The 14,973-nt window shown below is 37.9% G+C and overlaps 1 protein-coding gene across 2 annotated transcripts in view; it reads right to left on the bottom strand.

Moving 5' to 3' along the window:
• The window catches only part of DPYD (dihydropyrimidine dehydrogenase), a 346,955-nt gene that overhangs the window by 183,437 nt on the left and 148,545 nt on the right, over window positions 1–14,973 (bottom strand). For both annotated transcript variants that reach the window (XM_065072591.1, XM_065072592.1), the window contains 3 exons: window positions 9,267–9,374; window positions 6,048–6,217; window positions 4,253–4,463 (listed from right to left, as the gene is read on the bottom strand). In XM_065072591.1, coding sequence (XP_064928663.1) covers window positions 4,253–4,463; window positions 6,048–6,217; window positions 9,267–9,374 — 489 coding nt within the window. The remainder of the gene's footprint in view (window positions 1–4,252; window positions 4,464–6,047; window positions 6,218–9,266; window positions 9,375–14,973) is intronic.

Genomic DNA, 14,973 nt, shown 5'->3' with positions numbered 1-14,973 from the left:
TCAGGTGCCTTTCAAATCAGGTCAATTGATAGAGCTCTTTGTATGAGCAACAATTAACATGTTTATTCAACCTGCATCTGAATCATCCAGTCCCAGAATAATTCAGACTAAAATGGCCCTCTGGAGGTCATCTAGTCCATCACCTTCTTCAAAGTTAGTTCAAGTTCCAAGTCACATCAGTTTGCTCATGGCATTGTGTAGTTTCAAGTACCTCCAATATTTTTATCACCATCTTTTGATGGAGAATATATTAATATTTCCATCTCTTGAATACAAAAATGTGCTTCCTTAAAAAAAAAAAAAGAAAAATCACCTAGAATATAAGATACTTTTAGTGTTTGGCATGGTTTTTGGTAGTAGCAGTGGAGGGTTTTTTTCCATTTCTTTTTGTTATGTATGCTGAAGTATCCTGGAGATGTTATTGAAATCCAGCTTAATGGCGAAAAGCAAATTTGACTTTCATTAAGACAGATTAGGCAAAAAATAAAGATTTAAAAACAACTCAAATGGTATGCTCAAAAGAAACACTCTACTCCCTCAAGTCTCAGTTTCTTTTCATTTTCACAACATTCAAAACAAATGTCTTGCATTTTCCCTTGTAATTTGATTGTTATTCTAATAGCAGTTTCACCCAAAACGAAGTGTGAAACTGAGGTGTATTGCCAACCCCCAAGGTAAATTACACTTCTTTCATCATCAGCTCACTGCATGACTTTGTTCCCCTCCCATTTTATGTTCTTATTTAAATACCTCTCAATAAGTAATTCAGTCAGTGAATGCATTCTAGGAGATACAAGACTAGCACAACATCATGGCTAAGCAACACATTAAGTTCAACCTTTTATCTGAAGCACTTTTTAATGTGGGGGAATCACTCCTTTATCATAGGGTCTATGAATCACAGCAAAACATACAGATTGCATAGGCTAATACTTGATTCACCACATGAGGCTCTAGAAAACCTTCCAAAAAAACTAAACAGGGTGTTTTAAAGACAACAAAGCTCCCAAAATTCTCAGTCAAGTGAACTTCACCAATGGAGTAGCTCACGAATTTCTTAAAGATTAATAAATAAATAAATAAATAATCTTACTCTTCTTCCTGCTCCTGGGGGTTAGACTGAGCCCTAAAACATGACCAACACAGATGTCAGACCCTCTACACCATAACACAACTCCAAGTGGAAATAGACCCTGTCCTCCCAAAGTGATGTGGACTGAACCTCCTGTGCCCCATGGAGCAGGAGGAGTGGTATCACAGTATCACAGTATGTTTGGGATTGGAAGGGACCTCAAAAGATCATCTAGGCCAATCCCCCTGCTGGAGCAGGAACGCCTAGGTGAGGTCACACAGGAACATGTCCAGGCGGGTTTTAAATGTCTCCAGAGAAGGAGACTCCACAACCCCCCTGGGCAGTCTGTTCCAGTGCTCTGGCACCCTCACTGAGAAGAAGTTTTTTCTCAAATTTAAGTGGAACCTCTTGTGTTCCAGCTTGATCCCATTACCCCTTGTCCTATCATTGTTTGCCACCGAGAAGAGCCTGGCTCCATCCTCATGGCACTCACCCTTTATATATTTATAAACATTAATATGGTCCCCCCTTAATCTCCTTTTCTCCAAACTAAAGAGACCCAGCTCCCTCAGCCTTTCTTCATAAGGGAGGTGCTCCACTCCCTTAATCATCTTCGTTGCCCTACGCTGGACCCTCTCCAGCAGTTCCCTGTCCTTCTGGAACTGAGGGGCCCAGAACTGGACACAATATTCCGGACGTGGTCTCACCAGGGCGGAGTAGAGGGGAAGGAGAACCTCTCTCGATCTACTAACCACCCCACTTGTAATACACCCCAGGATGCCATTGGCCTTCCTGGCCACAAGGGCACAGTGCTGGCTCATGGTCATCCTGTTGTCCACCAGGACCCCCAGGTCCCTTTCCCCTACACTGCTCTCTAATATATAATTTCCCAACCTATACTGGAACCTGGGGTTGTTCCTGCCCAGATGCAGGACTCTACACTTTCCCTTGTTAAATTTCATTAGGTTATTCCCCGCCCAACTCTTCAGCCTGTCCAGGTCCCGCTGGATGGCAGCACAGCCTTCTGGCGTGTGAGCCACTCCTCCCAGCTTAGTGTCATCAGCAAACTTGCTGATAGTACACTCAATTCCCTCGTCCAAATCATTAACGAATATATTGAATAATATTGGCCCCAGTACTGACCCCTGAGGCACTCCACTAGATGCTGGCCTCCAACTAGACTCCGCACCATTGACTACCACTCTCTGGCTTCTCTCCTTAAGCCAGTTTGCAACCCACCTCACTACTCTATTGTCTAGACCACACCTCCTCAACTTAGCTGTGAGGATGCTGTGGGAGACTGTGTCAAAGGCTTTACTGAAGTCAAGGTAGACCACATCCACCACTCTGCCATCATCCATCCACCTTGTTACATTCTCATAAAAGGCTATGAGGTTGGTCAAGCATGACTTACCCTCGGTAAAGCCATGCTGACTGCCCCTAATAACCCTCTTATCCTTGATATGCCTTGAGATCGCACCAAGGATAAGCTGTTCCATTACTTTCCCAGGGACAGAGAAGGGGCAGAGGGCACAGTGTACACAGCTGGGCTGAGTGAAGCTGTCCCAGACCTGTCCTGTGTGAACCTGTCCCAAAGCAACAGCAACACACACAACACAGGAATGTTCATAGAATTAACCACATGTTCCTCAGGGAAACAGGTCGATCCTTCTTTTTTTACCATATAAGAGATTTTAGAGTGTTCTCATGGATGTATGATGTCTTAACGTTATATACAATTGGACTGGTGAACAAGAAGCACTGAGTAGCTCAGTCACATTACGGTCAACTCTGCTCAGGGCTATATTCTAAAATTCTTCAATGAGACCTATAATTTATCTTCATTAACTAATGTTTTGTCTTCCTGTGAAGTCAGTACATTTTTGTATAATTTTACCAATAACTCTAGAAAATCTTACCACCAGAAAACCAACCTCTTTAACTTCATTTAAAACAGTGTTAACTATAAGGCATACACAGAAAATGCAGATGTGAGAAGTCACACATTTTATGTGCTTGAGGTATGTCCACACATGCTACTAGTCTCTGCTTAGATTATTTTAGATTTACAATTTTTCTTGATTGCAAAGATTCACAAAACCACATTATGCTAAGAAGTTTTGAAATTCCCTTTGCACTGGGGAACCAGCACCTGATCGCCAAATTTTCTGGTGATGTGCACTCTGGGCCACTTGCCAAATACTCTGTCAGAGCATTTATAGCCAAAGGACCATGACAACATGCCACGGGGTAATTGGCTGGCATGGCTGTGCCCTGGAGAAGTAAGCACATTCATCACTAAGGCTTTCAGAACCTGCTAACCTTGATGAGTGTCTCTGGGATGAAGATCTATTCATTTTATCAATCTGTCTTCTGCTGAGTCAGTGTTTTTTACTTTCAAGGCACATTTGATGTATGTGCCTGAACTCTTTAACCCAGTGTCAGAGGAGAAGTCTGAGCTTTGCTCAGTTCCCATGTTCTTAGTTATAATCATGATTTGCAGCTCTCTTTCTGCTATATCCAGAGAATTCATTCAATCTCTGAAAAACCACCTATGTGCCTATTTCTGTGTCTTTATTGTGGAACCATAAAATGGTTAATTTTGAAGAGCAAAGCTTGTGAAGTGCAACTAAATAATGAGACAATTTGAGACATGCACAGGTGAACTTAACAAACACTGTATATATGAGAGAAGATCCAGTTCGCTTTCGTATGCACAAGAAATTAGTGATATCCAGACTAGCTGAACCAGAATAATGAATGTCCTAATCATTGCTTAATTTAATAGGTAAAAAAAAGGTTTCCAAGATCAGATCAGTTCACTTTAAAGTTGTGGTATAATGAGTTTCTCTAAAGTTAATTAGTGAGACCAGAAGAAATCCTCAAGAGTATTCTTTGAGATCCCATTTGCATTGTCAGGAAAGCAAGATCTATTCTGAGCAACTGTACCTTTAATCTGAGTTCCTGCTTTATAAAACAATACACAGAAAACTGTCATCAGACCCTCAAGTTTTGTTCTAAGAGGGATAATTAAAGGACAAAGAAATTCCTGTGAAGAGGATCAGCAGCCACAAGCTGAGTAACCTTCAGAAGACTCGTTTCACAAAACTGTCAAAGGACAGAAAATGGCTGCAGCTAAAATAACAAACAGTATTTACAGAATGCATTAGTCAGGGTTACCTTTCTTATCGCTTAAAATGGAGCCAAAGGCACTAATCACCACATCAGCTTTCAGATGGACAATCTGATCCTCATCTTCTTTCCAGTTTCCATCATCATCTTGTTCAGTTCGAACAAACTGCATACCAACAATTTGTCCACCTCTAAGTACAACTTTCCGAGGGGAGAGAAAAGGCAGAAATTCACATTTCTCTTCTTTTGCAAGTTCCATCTGTAGAGTAGAAGCAATAAAATATGTCGGCCATTCCTGTGTTTTTACTGAAGAAAAAAAAAGGGACTTTTTGACTCAAGATGTTACCATCCATTCTTCTGTAGTAGAAGTCACCTGTGTACAGTATACAGATAGAGCCTCCTGTGCTATTAAATCAAGCAGTTCTAGACAATGGTACTAGGTAAATTTGCAATGCAAATGTTTCTCCAATATATTTTCTTATTGTTCCCTGTTACTTTGAATATATACAACTCCTTTGAGGACAAATGAGTTACCTTATGTAACTGAGGCTTCTAGGAAGTGGACTAATATTCATTAAGTACATGTCATGATTTGTGTTTACTATGGTTTTAAGGTGTTATTAAATGCTGACTACCATGTGTTAACAAATTTTCTCAGTGAAAATCCAGATTTAAGATCTTCTGAATTTCTGCTGTGGCAAAACTGCTGAAGTCAAACACCATTTTGTCTTAGCAAAGTACTCAGGATTTGATTGTCTATGTTTACACAACAAAACCTTTTTGAACATGTAATATCCGACCTGACATGGTTTTAGCATGGCTGTTACTAGCTGTGAGCAGATTTTGTTTCACTTTTTTTTCAAGTCCACTGCATGATTGGATGACTAGAAATATCGACAACTTTTAGGAATCTACCCAGGCTGCTAACAAAAATTTTGGTCCAGAGTGACAGCTGACTCTTGATTAGTAAGAATCTGAATAGCCCATGAGTCTGTCAGTGCAATGATTCCAGTAATCTCATTGTGTCTAGAATTCTTAAATGAAGGAAGAGACCCTCTATTTATTTTATTTGTACTTCCATTCCCCTTCTATAAGATCTCTAAGATCTACCAAACTACCATAAAACTCATGATAAAGATGCATTAAATGTCCTGATAACCTCAAGTGTGCAAAAATGTAAAGTATGTACCAAACGAATGATAACAGAAAAAAACAACCAAAATAAGAAACTCTAAATTGAAGAAACCCTCCTGTAGTACAGATACATTGAGAAAGCAAAGACAGTTTCAAAATGTGCAGATGTCCTGATAAATGCCAAAGTGCAAAGCCAAACTCAAAATCAAACTGAACGCTGAAATCTGTGATGAATGACATTGCTGCATTACCATTGGCAGTGATTCAAAACCAAAATCACTGTGAGAAGTTTTTTTACAAGATTTTATAGGCTCCCAAGGCAACGTCAGGATCACTGAGATTCATTAGACAGCAGCCAGAAGGTATCATTCTGTGGTCTAGCCACGACCTAAAGAGCCACCAACAATGGTGCTTTGATCTCTGGGGTGCTTCCAAGATTAAAAAATTTACTGTATTTTCTAATTTACAAGAAATTCTAACCCCTGTAGGCAAATGCATCTCTCTGACTTTACAGGAAACAGGTACAACTGAGGAAAATTATTTATACAGAGACTACATGAAGATCTTTAATAAACATTTATACATTTTAAGAGCATTTTTATAAACAAAACCTTTAGGTGATGACTTTTAAGTATCTATACCACACTTTCAGACCCTGCAAAAATAACAACCAGTATTTCTTCTCATAAACACTGTTATTCAATTTTACCTCTTCTGGGACAGCCCTGATATTAGTGAATCCCTTCCTGAAGACCACAAACACACGACGGGCTCCACAGCGTAAAGCAGATGTTGCACAGTCAAAAGCAGTGTCTCCTGCCCCAAGCACAATCACAGTTCCATGTATTGCTGGCAATGGAGAGTGACAGGCACACATCCCTGAAAGATGAAAGGAAAAGCCCATTTTCAAGTAGAGAAACCATTTCTGCATGACAGCTCAAAAGGTACTTGTACCCAAAGAAGTGTAAAATTGCATCTTACAGTTTCCAAGCATGGAGTGTCACTATCAAATTATTCTGCTTCACTGAAAGACAGTTTTATTCCCATTTTTAAGATATGCTCATATACATAATTTCATAGTCAATACTCTAAGCAGCTGCACCTTTCTATCTGGAAAGAATTCAAATGACAACATTTGTAGGGTCGTGGGTCCTATCAGGTTGAAATTAGCATTGTGAGATCATTTAATCCAAAAAGTAAGGTTTTTTTAAATCAGATTCATTATCCTCCTAGTTAAAAAAACAACGACTTTTAACAGATTATAAACAATAATACTTGGTATTTTGAAAAAGATGACCAGTTGTTAACAGTTTTGTGTAATAACTTCTCAAAGCTAGTCCCCTCCTCAGTTTTCTATAAGGCACTGACACTGTTCTTGCTATGACACAGTTCTCAGAGGCTATTCTCTAAAGCATCTGAACATGACGTAGAAAGAATATTACTATTACTATTATTATTATTATTATTATTATTATTATTATTATTATTATTATTACTACTACTACTACTACATTAGTTCCAAGATCTTTCACTGGGAGAAAACATTTAATCTACAGTGGCTTTCTACAAAAGATTTTCAAAAGTTACATGGAGAGAATGACGATATTGTGTGTTTGTCATCTATGGTTTGTATTTACTGATTCCATTATACAAGAAATACTTGAGTAAAACTGAACTGTGTGTGTTCCTTGCATGAGACTGCATTTATCGCAAGTTTAAATGCAAGTGTTGATTAGGCAAATTATTGCAACTTAAAAAATAATGCCATAAACAATCTAAAGCTATATTCTCAATGAGTCCATTATAATTTCAGTCAGGAGGTGCTAAGATGGCCATTTAATCATTGTACTCTAACTCAAGTATCCTGCTATACTAGCAGCAGTTTTTCACATGCAAATGTAAAGAAACACAAGTATCATTTAAGGAAACAATGCTTTTAATTTAGACATATAAACAGAATGAGAAACAACATCCTCCTATATGGTATTACCTTTACTATCTACTTAGTAGAATTCTTATTTCAACATTCTCTCCAAACTTTTCTCATCTATTTTTAACGAACTTAACCCTTCACAAAAGTTGTGCACAGAGCAGCAGAAAAAGCACAAGTGCAGCAAGGGAATGGCAGCTCAGAGTGGCTCCATAGCAGCAGCCCACTTTGCTCTTGGTAACAAAGCCACTCCTAAGGTAAATTTACACCAAATATGTATTTGCAAAGCAAACCCCTTTTGGGTGAAAGTACTGTAACAAGTAGTATACATCCAAATTTTACTGTAAGTCTATTATCTCTATTATTTAGAGGACTGTCATAGTGAAAACAAAAACAAAAACAAATGCAAGAAGATAGAGCAAGATATAGGATGTGTGTATTTTGTTTTAAAATTCCATGCTTTAGAGAGCAAGAGGTGGCTATAGCTACAGTGTCAGTCAGAAAAGGTTAGTTTTTCAAAGCTGATGAATTTTTTTCATTCTAGACTTCATATAAAAAAAAAAAAAATCATTACATACCCCAGCAAACTGAGAGAGCTCCTTTTCTCCTTTTAAAATATGCAGAACACAGATATAGACCCTCATGCAGGCAGGCAACTTACAGTATACAAGTGCTACATTTCCATACAAATTTCTAGAAAGTATTTTTAGTCAAATTATTATAAGAGGGGATTGTTTTGCAGAAATTAGTTTTCCTTTGTTAATCTGCAAACGGTTTGCAGTGCAGATTGTCAATCTGTTTCATTTTTAAGCATCTCTTTCTTAAAAAACAAAACACACACACACACACACACACACACAAAAAACAAAAACCACCCTTTTCTCCCGATTCATTTGAGGTAACTTTGAGATTAAGAAAACAGACAGAAATAAGCATTTGATCAAAACAGCAGAGAGATGGGACAGATGGGATGCAGAATTTCCCTTCGTAAATATTTTGCATTAAATGAGGTAATACACTTCTATATGAGAATAATTTGTCACAGAAGATATATTCTTTAACACATCATTTACAGTCTATTAAATAAGCAGGCAACCCTATATGATGCTATAAGAAATTTCTAAATGGTCAGAAGAAAATAAATTTGTAGACAAAAAAGGCATATGTGTGGTTAAATATGAGGTCATATGTACAAGACCACATACTGCACTAAGTATATGCTCAGAAAACTGTACAAGGTAATTTATTTTTTATGAACACACTGGGGAATGTAGACCATGAGGGAACATGGTGTAGAAATCATGAGCCACATCTCCTACAACCATCTGGGGCTTATGACTTCACATTTAGGGCCACTGAAAGCAGCAATACCCCTTGGAGACCAAGCAGAGCCATCTTTGTGCTGAAAACAAGGATGTAAAAGCATAAAACAAAACTGCACTTGGTGCCTATGAACCGAGTGTTGTCTTATTAACTCCTGGCATACTACTGTTGTTCTGAGTCTTAGCCTGTAAATTCTTTGGGTAAGGAACTAGTGCTCCCTTAAACGTGTCATGCAGCACATGACTTGGGATTAAGTAAAATCATTTATCAAGAATACACAAAGCGGTTGCTTATATGGGCTGGCAACAGCTTCTTTAATGTCAGATTTTTTTCAAGACCATAACATATACACTATATCCATATAATTTACACATATGAGAAGCTTATGAAATCTTTTGAATAGAATTCAAAATAACAAATACAACTTATTAGGGGTAATGATTTGCCATGTGCTTAGATTTTTATACATGACTATTTGCTTTACAGTCTCTAGGACTGACTTTCCAGACCACACTCTTGAGGCTGCAGCTCACCAGGAGAAAACCCTGACTCAGACCTATTCATTGGGAGGTGTTTTGTAATTGGATGTGCTGCTGTGTAACCAACTGTCCATTTTGATATATCAATAACTGTTAATGACTTGCTGAACATGATTGTAACAAAAATATCACACACCTGGTTTACTTGCCATTGCTACCAAAGGAAGGAAGTCTTTAGATGTGTAGAATCCTTGATCCATTCTTAGTCCTTGGAATATACTGTCTTTGTTTGGTTCTGGCAAACCTAAAACAGATATTTTCAGGCATATCAGAACTAAAAGGCAAATTACAATGACCAATATATATTTCACATCATATGCACATTCTCAAAAACATCCTCAATACCAGCACTTTTAGAAACCCACAGATGTTTCTAAAAGACCACCACAAATGACTAGCTTTGTGTTTGCAGTCTGTAGCTTACCTAACTGGTGATCTTTTAATAGTGCTGGCACTGCAAATAAAGTTGTTACTCTGTACTCATAAAACTCATACTAAAACAAACGCAGGGAAAAGGGTCAGAGAGAACAGGATATGCTGGCTGCAAAAGCAGGGAAGCTACCGAGGAAGAGAAGACTCTTGTAAGCTTTTCTTGTTTTGCTTTACCTGAACACACCTGTAACTCTTACTGCTGTGAAATGGGTTTGTTCCCTTTGTTTTGAGGCATTTTTCAATACAACTAGTCTGCAGATAATACAAATGAGGCAATAATAAACAGCTTAATGGATGAGGAGAGGAGGACACATGGCAATGCTGTAGATCTGCATTATCTGTGAGTATTTGAATGCCATCATTATTTGCCATTCTTGATTGTTTTCTCAAAACCTTGAAGTCCTTATTGGCTGACATTTATTTATAGTTATTAATAGCACACATCTATACAGAAGCTGTAGGATACAGACAGGGATACACTTCACAACCAATAATAGCAACAAATACCTTTCAATTAAAAGGAAGCAGCAAAACCCATCTTCCAATTATCAAAGAATTTCTTCTTGTTGCTGTGTGAACATTTGGACAGCACAAAACACCAGCCTTGCTGCCACAGAAGTTAAAACATTTTTTTCATGCAAATGAAATGATCTATCAGGGTATTTTCAAGAGGGTTTTGTCTTTCGTTTTTACATCTAAAACCCCATAATATTATCAAAATATGCTAATTAATAATTACATACTGAAATGGGGTAAATATCAACAGTTTTTCTAAGAAAACACTAGAACTCAGAGCAAGCAGGCAGAATTGGAGCATGCAAAGCAAACTGTATTCTCTCCATTCCCAGACATGGAGGACAGCAGACTAATCTTTCTCCTCTTTACGACATACTGGTCTGGAAAACCCCAATAACACCATGTTAGTGTCAACAATAAAGCAGGATTGCACTTTGAGGAGTGCTGTTCCAAGTAGGGAAGTTTTACAGCCTTTTTATATTACAGAAGCAGCAAAAATTGTCTCATTACAGCATAAGATCAGGACTCGGTCATAAGAACGTTTAGGATTTTGTATTAGTCATCTGATACTGAGGCAGTTTCTTAAGCCTCTAGATCCTTGAGTGAAGGTATCACATTACAATCAGAAAAAAAGGATATTATTAGTTTTAACAGTTTCAGTGAACACAATGAAAATATACTCTCAGTGAATTCGAAAGGCTTACAAGCCAAAAAGTAAATTAAAAAATCCTGACATTTTTACATTTAAAAAATCTCATCTTACTGAGCACTTTCTTGACTTCTGACTATTGCTGAACAACTGACTTTGAAAACATTGCTGACCTACAGTTGGATATTGAGAAAAATAAGGTTAGAAAATACTAGCACGTACTGAGCTTCAAGACCTCTGAATGCTGTACTTCCTGGGTAGATTGGAATATCACCTAATGAAGAATGAATAATAGATATCTTAAGAGGTTGCCAGAAATACTTAGTTCTATTGAAAGTACAATATGTAAAATGCATTAAAGAAATTATTTTTAAAACTGCATAGGTCTTCCTCTCTATATATATATTGCCAAATCATCTATGACAATAAGAGTACCTCTGAAAAAGCTCTCAGGGACTTTCTCCAGGCAGAGGACAGAGTAATGCAACTATTTCTATTGAGGTATCTGTAAGCCAGCTCAGAGGTCTCAGTTTATTCTTGGGAGAAACACTCTTGCCGTTACTGAGACATGCAGTCTGCATTAAAGATCATTTCCTTTCTACCTAACGTCTATCCTAATTCAAAACCAAAGAGAAACCCACACAATTTTTTTTTTCCCCACTTATTTTTGCCACTTTTAACACCTCCTAATTTTGTCTCTATCCGCATCAGTAATTGAGCTCCCACAGGATGAAGAAAGTATAGAATTAAGGGAATGTTGCAATGTTTATGGTCAAGTTCATCACTAGTTCAGCGTCACTGAAATCAAAGGAGTTGGATTAAGAATGCATTGGATTCAATAATGTTCAGCTTGGCTGATAAAACAAAAAAAAGAGACTAAGAGGTAGCATCCGTGGCATTTTCTGCTATTTATGTTACTATTTTCATTTTGCTGAAAACTCCATGAAAACCGATTTTGCAATATTTACATTTCAAGGAAATGCAGAGGATTTTTCTCTTATACCTATAAACAGCTGGCACAGTTCCAAGCTCTTTGCTAAGCATCTGCTGGAAATTGTGCTGGGTTCTCATGTATCTCCTTCTGCTCTTTAGTATTTGCCTTTATAATTATTGCATTTAATTTTGTTAAAATAGGGAGATACTTCTTAAAGCCACTAGGATAGCTAAAAAAGAGGTAGACAAACAGAGAAAGAGATCAAAAACTGATAAGATCCACTTCAGAGAGGCACCACTTCATAATAAACAGCCACCCCACAGAAGTACACTTTACAGACAGATCAAATATTGATAAATAGCCAACAGCCTCTCAGGAGAGAGAACATTTGATGAAAAAAACAGCTGTAGAGGAAAAATGTAGTTTTGAGCAAATGGTTTTAGAGAAGAAATAAAATTTAAAAAACCCCAGTCATCTATGAAAGACACAATTTAGGTCAAAATAATGAACCAAGAGAAATACCCTTTGAAGATAAATCAAAGACATCCTTTAGCAAAAGGGAATTCACACACTAGTACAAAATAGCCAGGAGCCACCCAAGAAAAAATGCTTGGAAAAACATGAGGTCTTTCCCCTAGGTTTTAGGCTGAAGCCAATGGTAGTCAGTTATCTCCAAATCTCTCCTGCAAGCCATCTAAAACATTTCTGAAGGACAACCAAGAGGAGGGAGCCTAGAAACAAAATTCCACAGGTGTTGTTGGGATGGACTATGCACAACCTCACACAAGCAGTGGGCGATGCCCAGCGCCTGCCTTCGGCAGGCACAGCCCCGGGCATCCCGAAACCTCCGCCCCTTCACCTGCTGATGCCAGGGAACAAGCTTCTGAAGCAACTGATAGCCAAAGCACACAATGAAGTCTCACAGTCTGTGGAAAATGTTATTTACTAAGAATAAAGCAGAAACATAGTGAAAATAATTTGCATGTCATATCTAGTTCAGCATTGCAAAAGTTAATCTAGATAGTCCCCGTCTGGGTCAGGAACAGCATAGAAAGCAATTAATCTCTATTTCTGACCCTCTAGTTTGCTAGGCCGTGCCTTTCACCTTCAGATGCTCCAGCTGTCTCTCAGTAAGCATCACTTAGTATGAAGCCCTCATTCGTCCTTTCCTTCATTTGATCCCCACAACCCCTTCTCCAGGACTATACCTCAGCACTAGTCTTTCTCCCATGTTTGATATACCATATACTTGCCAAAGTCATGAGCTGCTGTAACAGTGGCTTTGGAAAACACAGACTTTACCTTCCCATTTTTCTATCTTTTATATATACACATAACTATATACATGCATATATATTGGGGGGGGGGGGGGGGGGGAGGGGGAGACAACATCTGCTTACTACCAAGACCTTGTACTCTTTGTTTTCACAATACTGATGCATGTTGATTTTCTTAACTGGCAGCGTCAAGCCCATCATCTCCATTTAAAGAGACAGAATTTAGATCCTCTCACAATCTCCTAGTCCAGATGAAATATGAATCGCTAAACCATTAGAGTCAATTTGTCAGATATACAAGGCAATACGCAAGAGTGATGTATATGCAATGTAAGGCATTGGTATGCAGAGCAATGCACGTAGTCCACTTGGTTGCTGCACCAAATAAATCACGGCACATCAACACATCAATCAGCTAAGTCTGAAAAGGAAATGAATACCGCTGCTATTACTGTAACCATTAGCCTGCTCTGGAAAGAAAAACTAAAGTGGGAGTAGAGTCTCTCTCTCTTACTTTGATCAAATCCCCTCCCCTCCAGAAAAAAGAATGTCCTGTGAACCTGAACTTATTGTTTGGATTACTTAAATCTAACATGTTTGGGCAGATTTGCAGTTTCAAATGAACTTCTCAGCCAGTCTTAATAACTGACATCCAAAATAAGCCCTCTTCCTTGGTAAGGGTCAAATGTAGTTTTCACTGGCAGCTGACTGAAAACAAATCTCCAGACAAAAAAAAACCTGAGCTCAAGCTGAAGTGTAAATACACAGCAGCCTACAGGGACAAAACTTACTAGGGCATTGTGAGGTTTTCTGGTTTTCCTCACATCAAACACTAAAAGGTTTGGTTTGCTTGATTTTTAATTGTGATAATAACCACATTTTGGAAAAACTTAAGCTGGACCAGGTAAACATATGAAGAGCTAGGATCTTTGAAGCAATATTCGCTCTCTTTGGATTCCTAGCTGTTTCAGTCCTGACAGCAGAAAGCTTACAAGATGAGAACTGGCTGAATTTTTACTAACCTCTTACTTTCAGGTAAAAATGTAAATTCAGGCTGGTGAATGCAATCTGAGTTTGAATGTACCACGAATAATTTTTTTAAAAAGTCAACAGACTCTATTTTGACTTTTTTAATAATGAAACATTCAACTTAATTTCAAAATGACATTACATTTGCAAATTTATCCAAATTGAATACAAAGGACAAAAAAAAAAGAAAATTGGATTCCCTAGTTATGCAGTTTTCTTTCTGCCTTTTAGAACTAGCAAACCAAAACCAACAAACTCCGTTCACCAATGTACCCATTTTGTCCCATCTCCCTGCCCTTTTACACACTGAGAGTTCCAACTTGCTCCTTGTGTTACCATACAAAAATATCTCAGATGTAATGCTTCTGATAGCATTTCACGCTTGCCCAGACACTTGCAGCTACAGGTACCATATGGTCGGTGTGACTACAAAGGCACATGGCAGAAAAGAAAGAATATATTTTAAATTCCAAGTGGATAAGCATCCTTTATTATTTCTGAATCCTCTCCTTCTTCAACAAGTCTATTTAGTTTGTCGTCTGGGGAAATGGAGATCAAAATCTATGTATTTAAAGCAGTTTTATTTTCTGTCACATGATTCATGAATTGTATAAGTTAGACCATGAGTTTTAAGTATATTATTTTCCTGAAAGTTTACATCAAAACAGCAGATTCTCATAACTGTCAAATTTACAGTTTTCCCTAGACGTGATACAACCTATTTGTATGAAGTGGGACATGCTCTACCTATTTGTTTATAAGAAGCCACGTTTATCCATATCAGTATTGATAACATTGCTGTCTAAGGATCAATATTACACAACAGTAGATGTGAACCATACTGAAACAGTTATCCAAATATGGTACCTAAGCTGTGCCACATAGCTGATGATATTAAACACAGCATGACTATTTGTGCTATGACATTCATTAGAAATGGAACAGAAAGCCACTGGTATCTAAAGAGTTACTCTCTCTACATATTTAAATCTTTTATTCTGAAAGA

This window comes from Columba livia, chromosome 8 (genome assembly GCF_036013475.1).
Source record: "Columba livia isolate bColLiv1 breed racing homer chromosome 8, bColLiv1.pat.W.v2, whole genome shotgun sequence".
Lineage (NCBI taxonomy): Eukaryota > Metazoa > Chordata > Aves > Columbiformes > Columbidae > Columba > Columba livia.
This window is presented reverse-complemented; position numbering and strand designations above follow the sequence as displayed.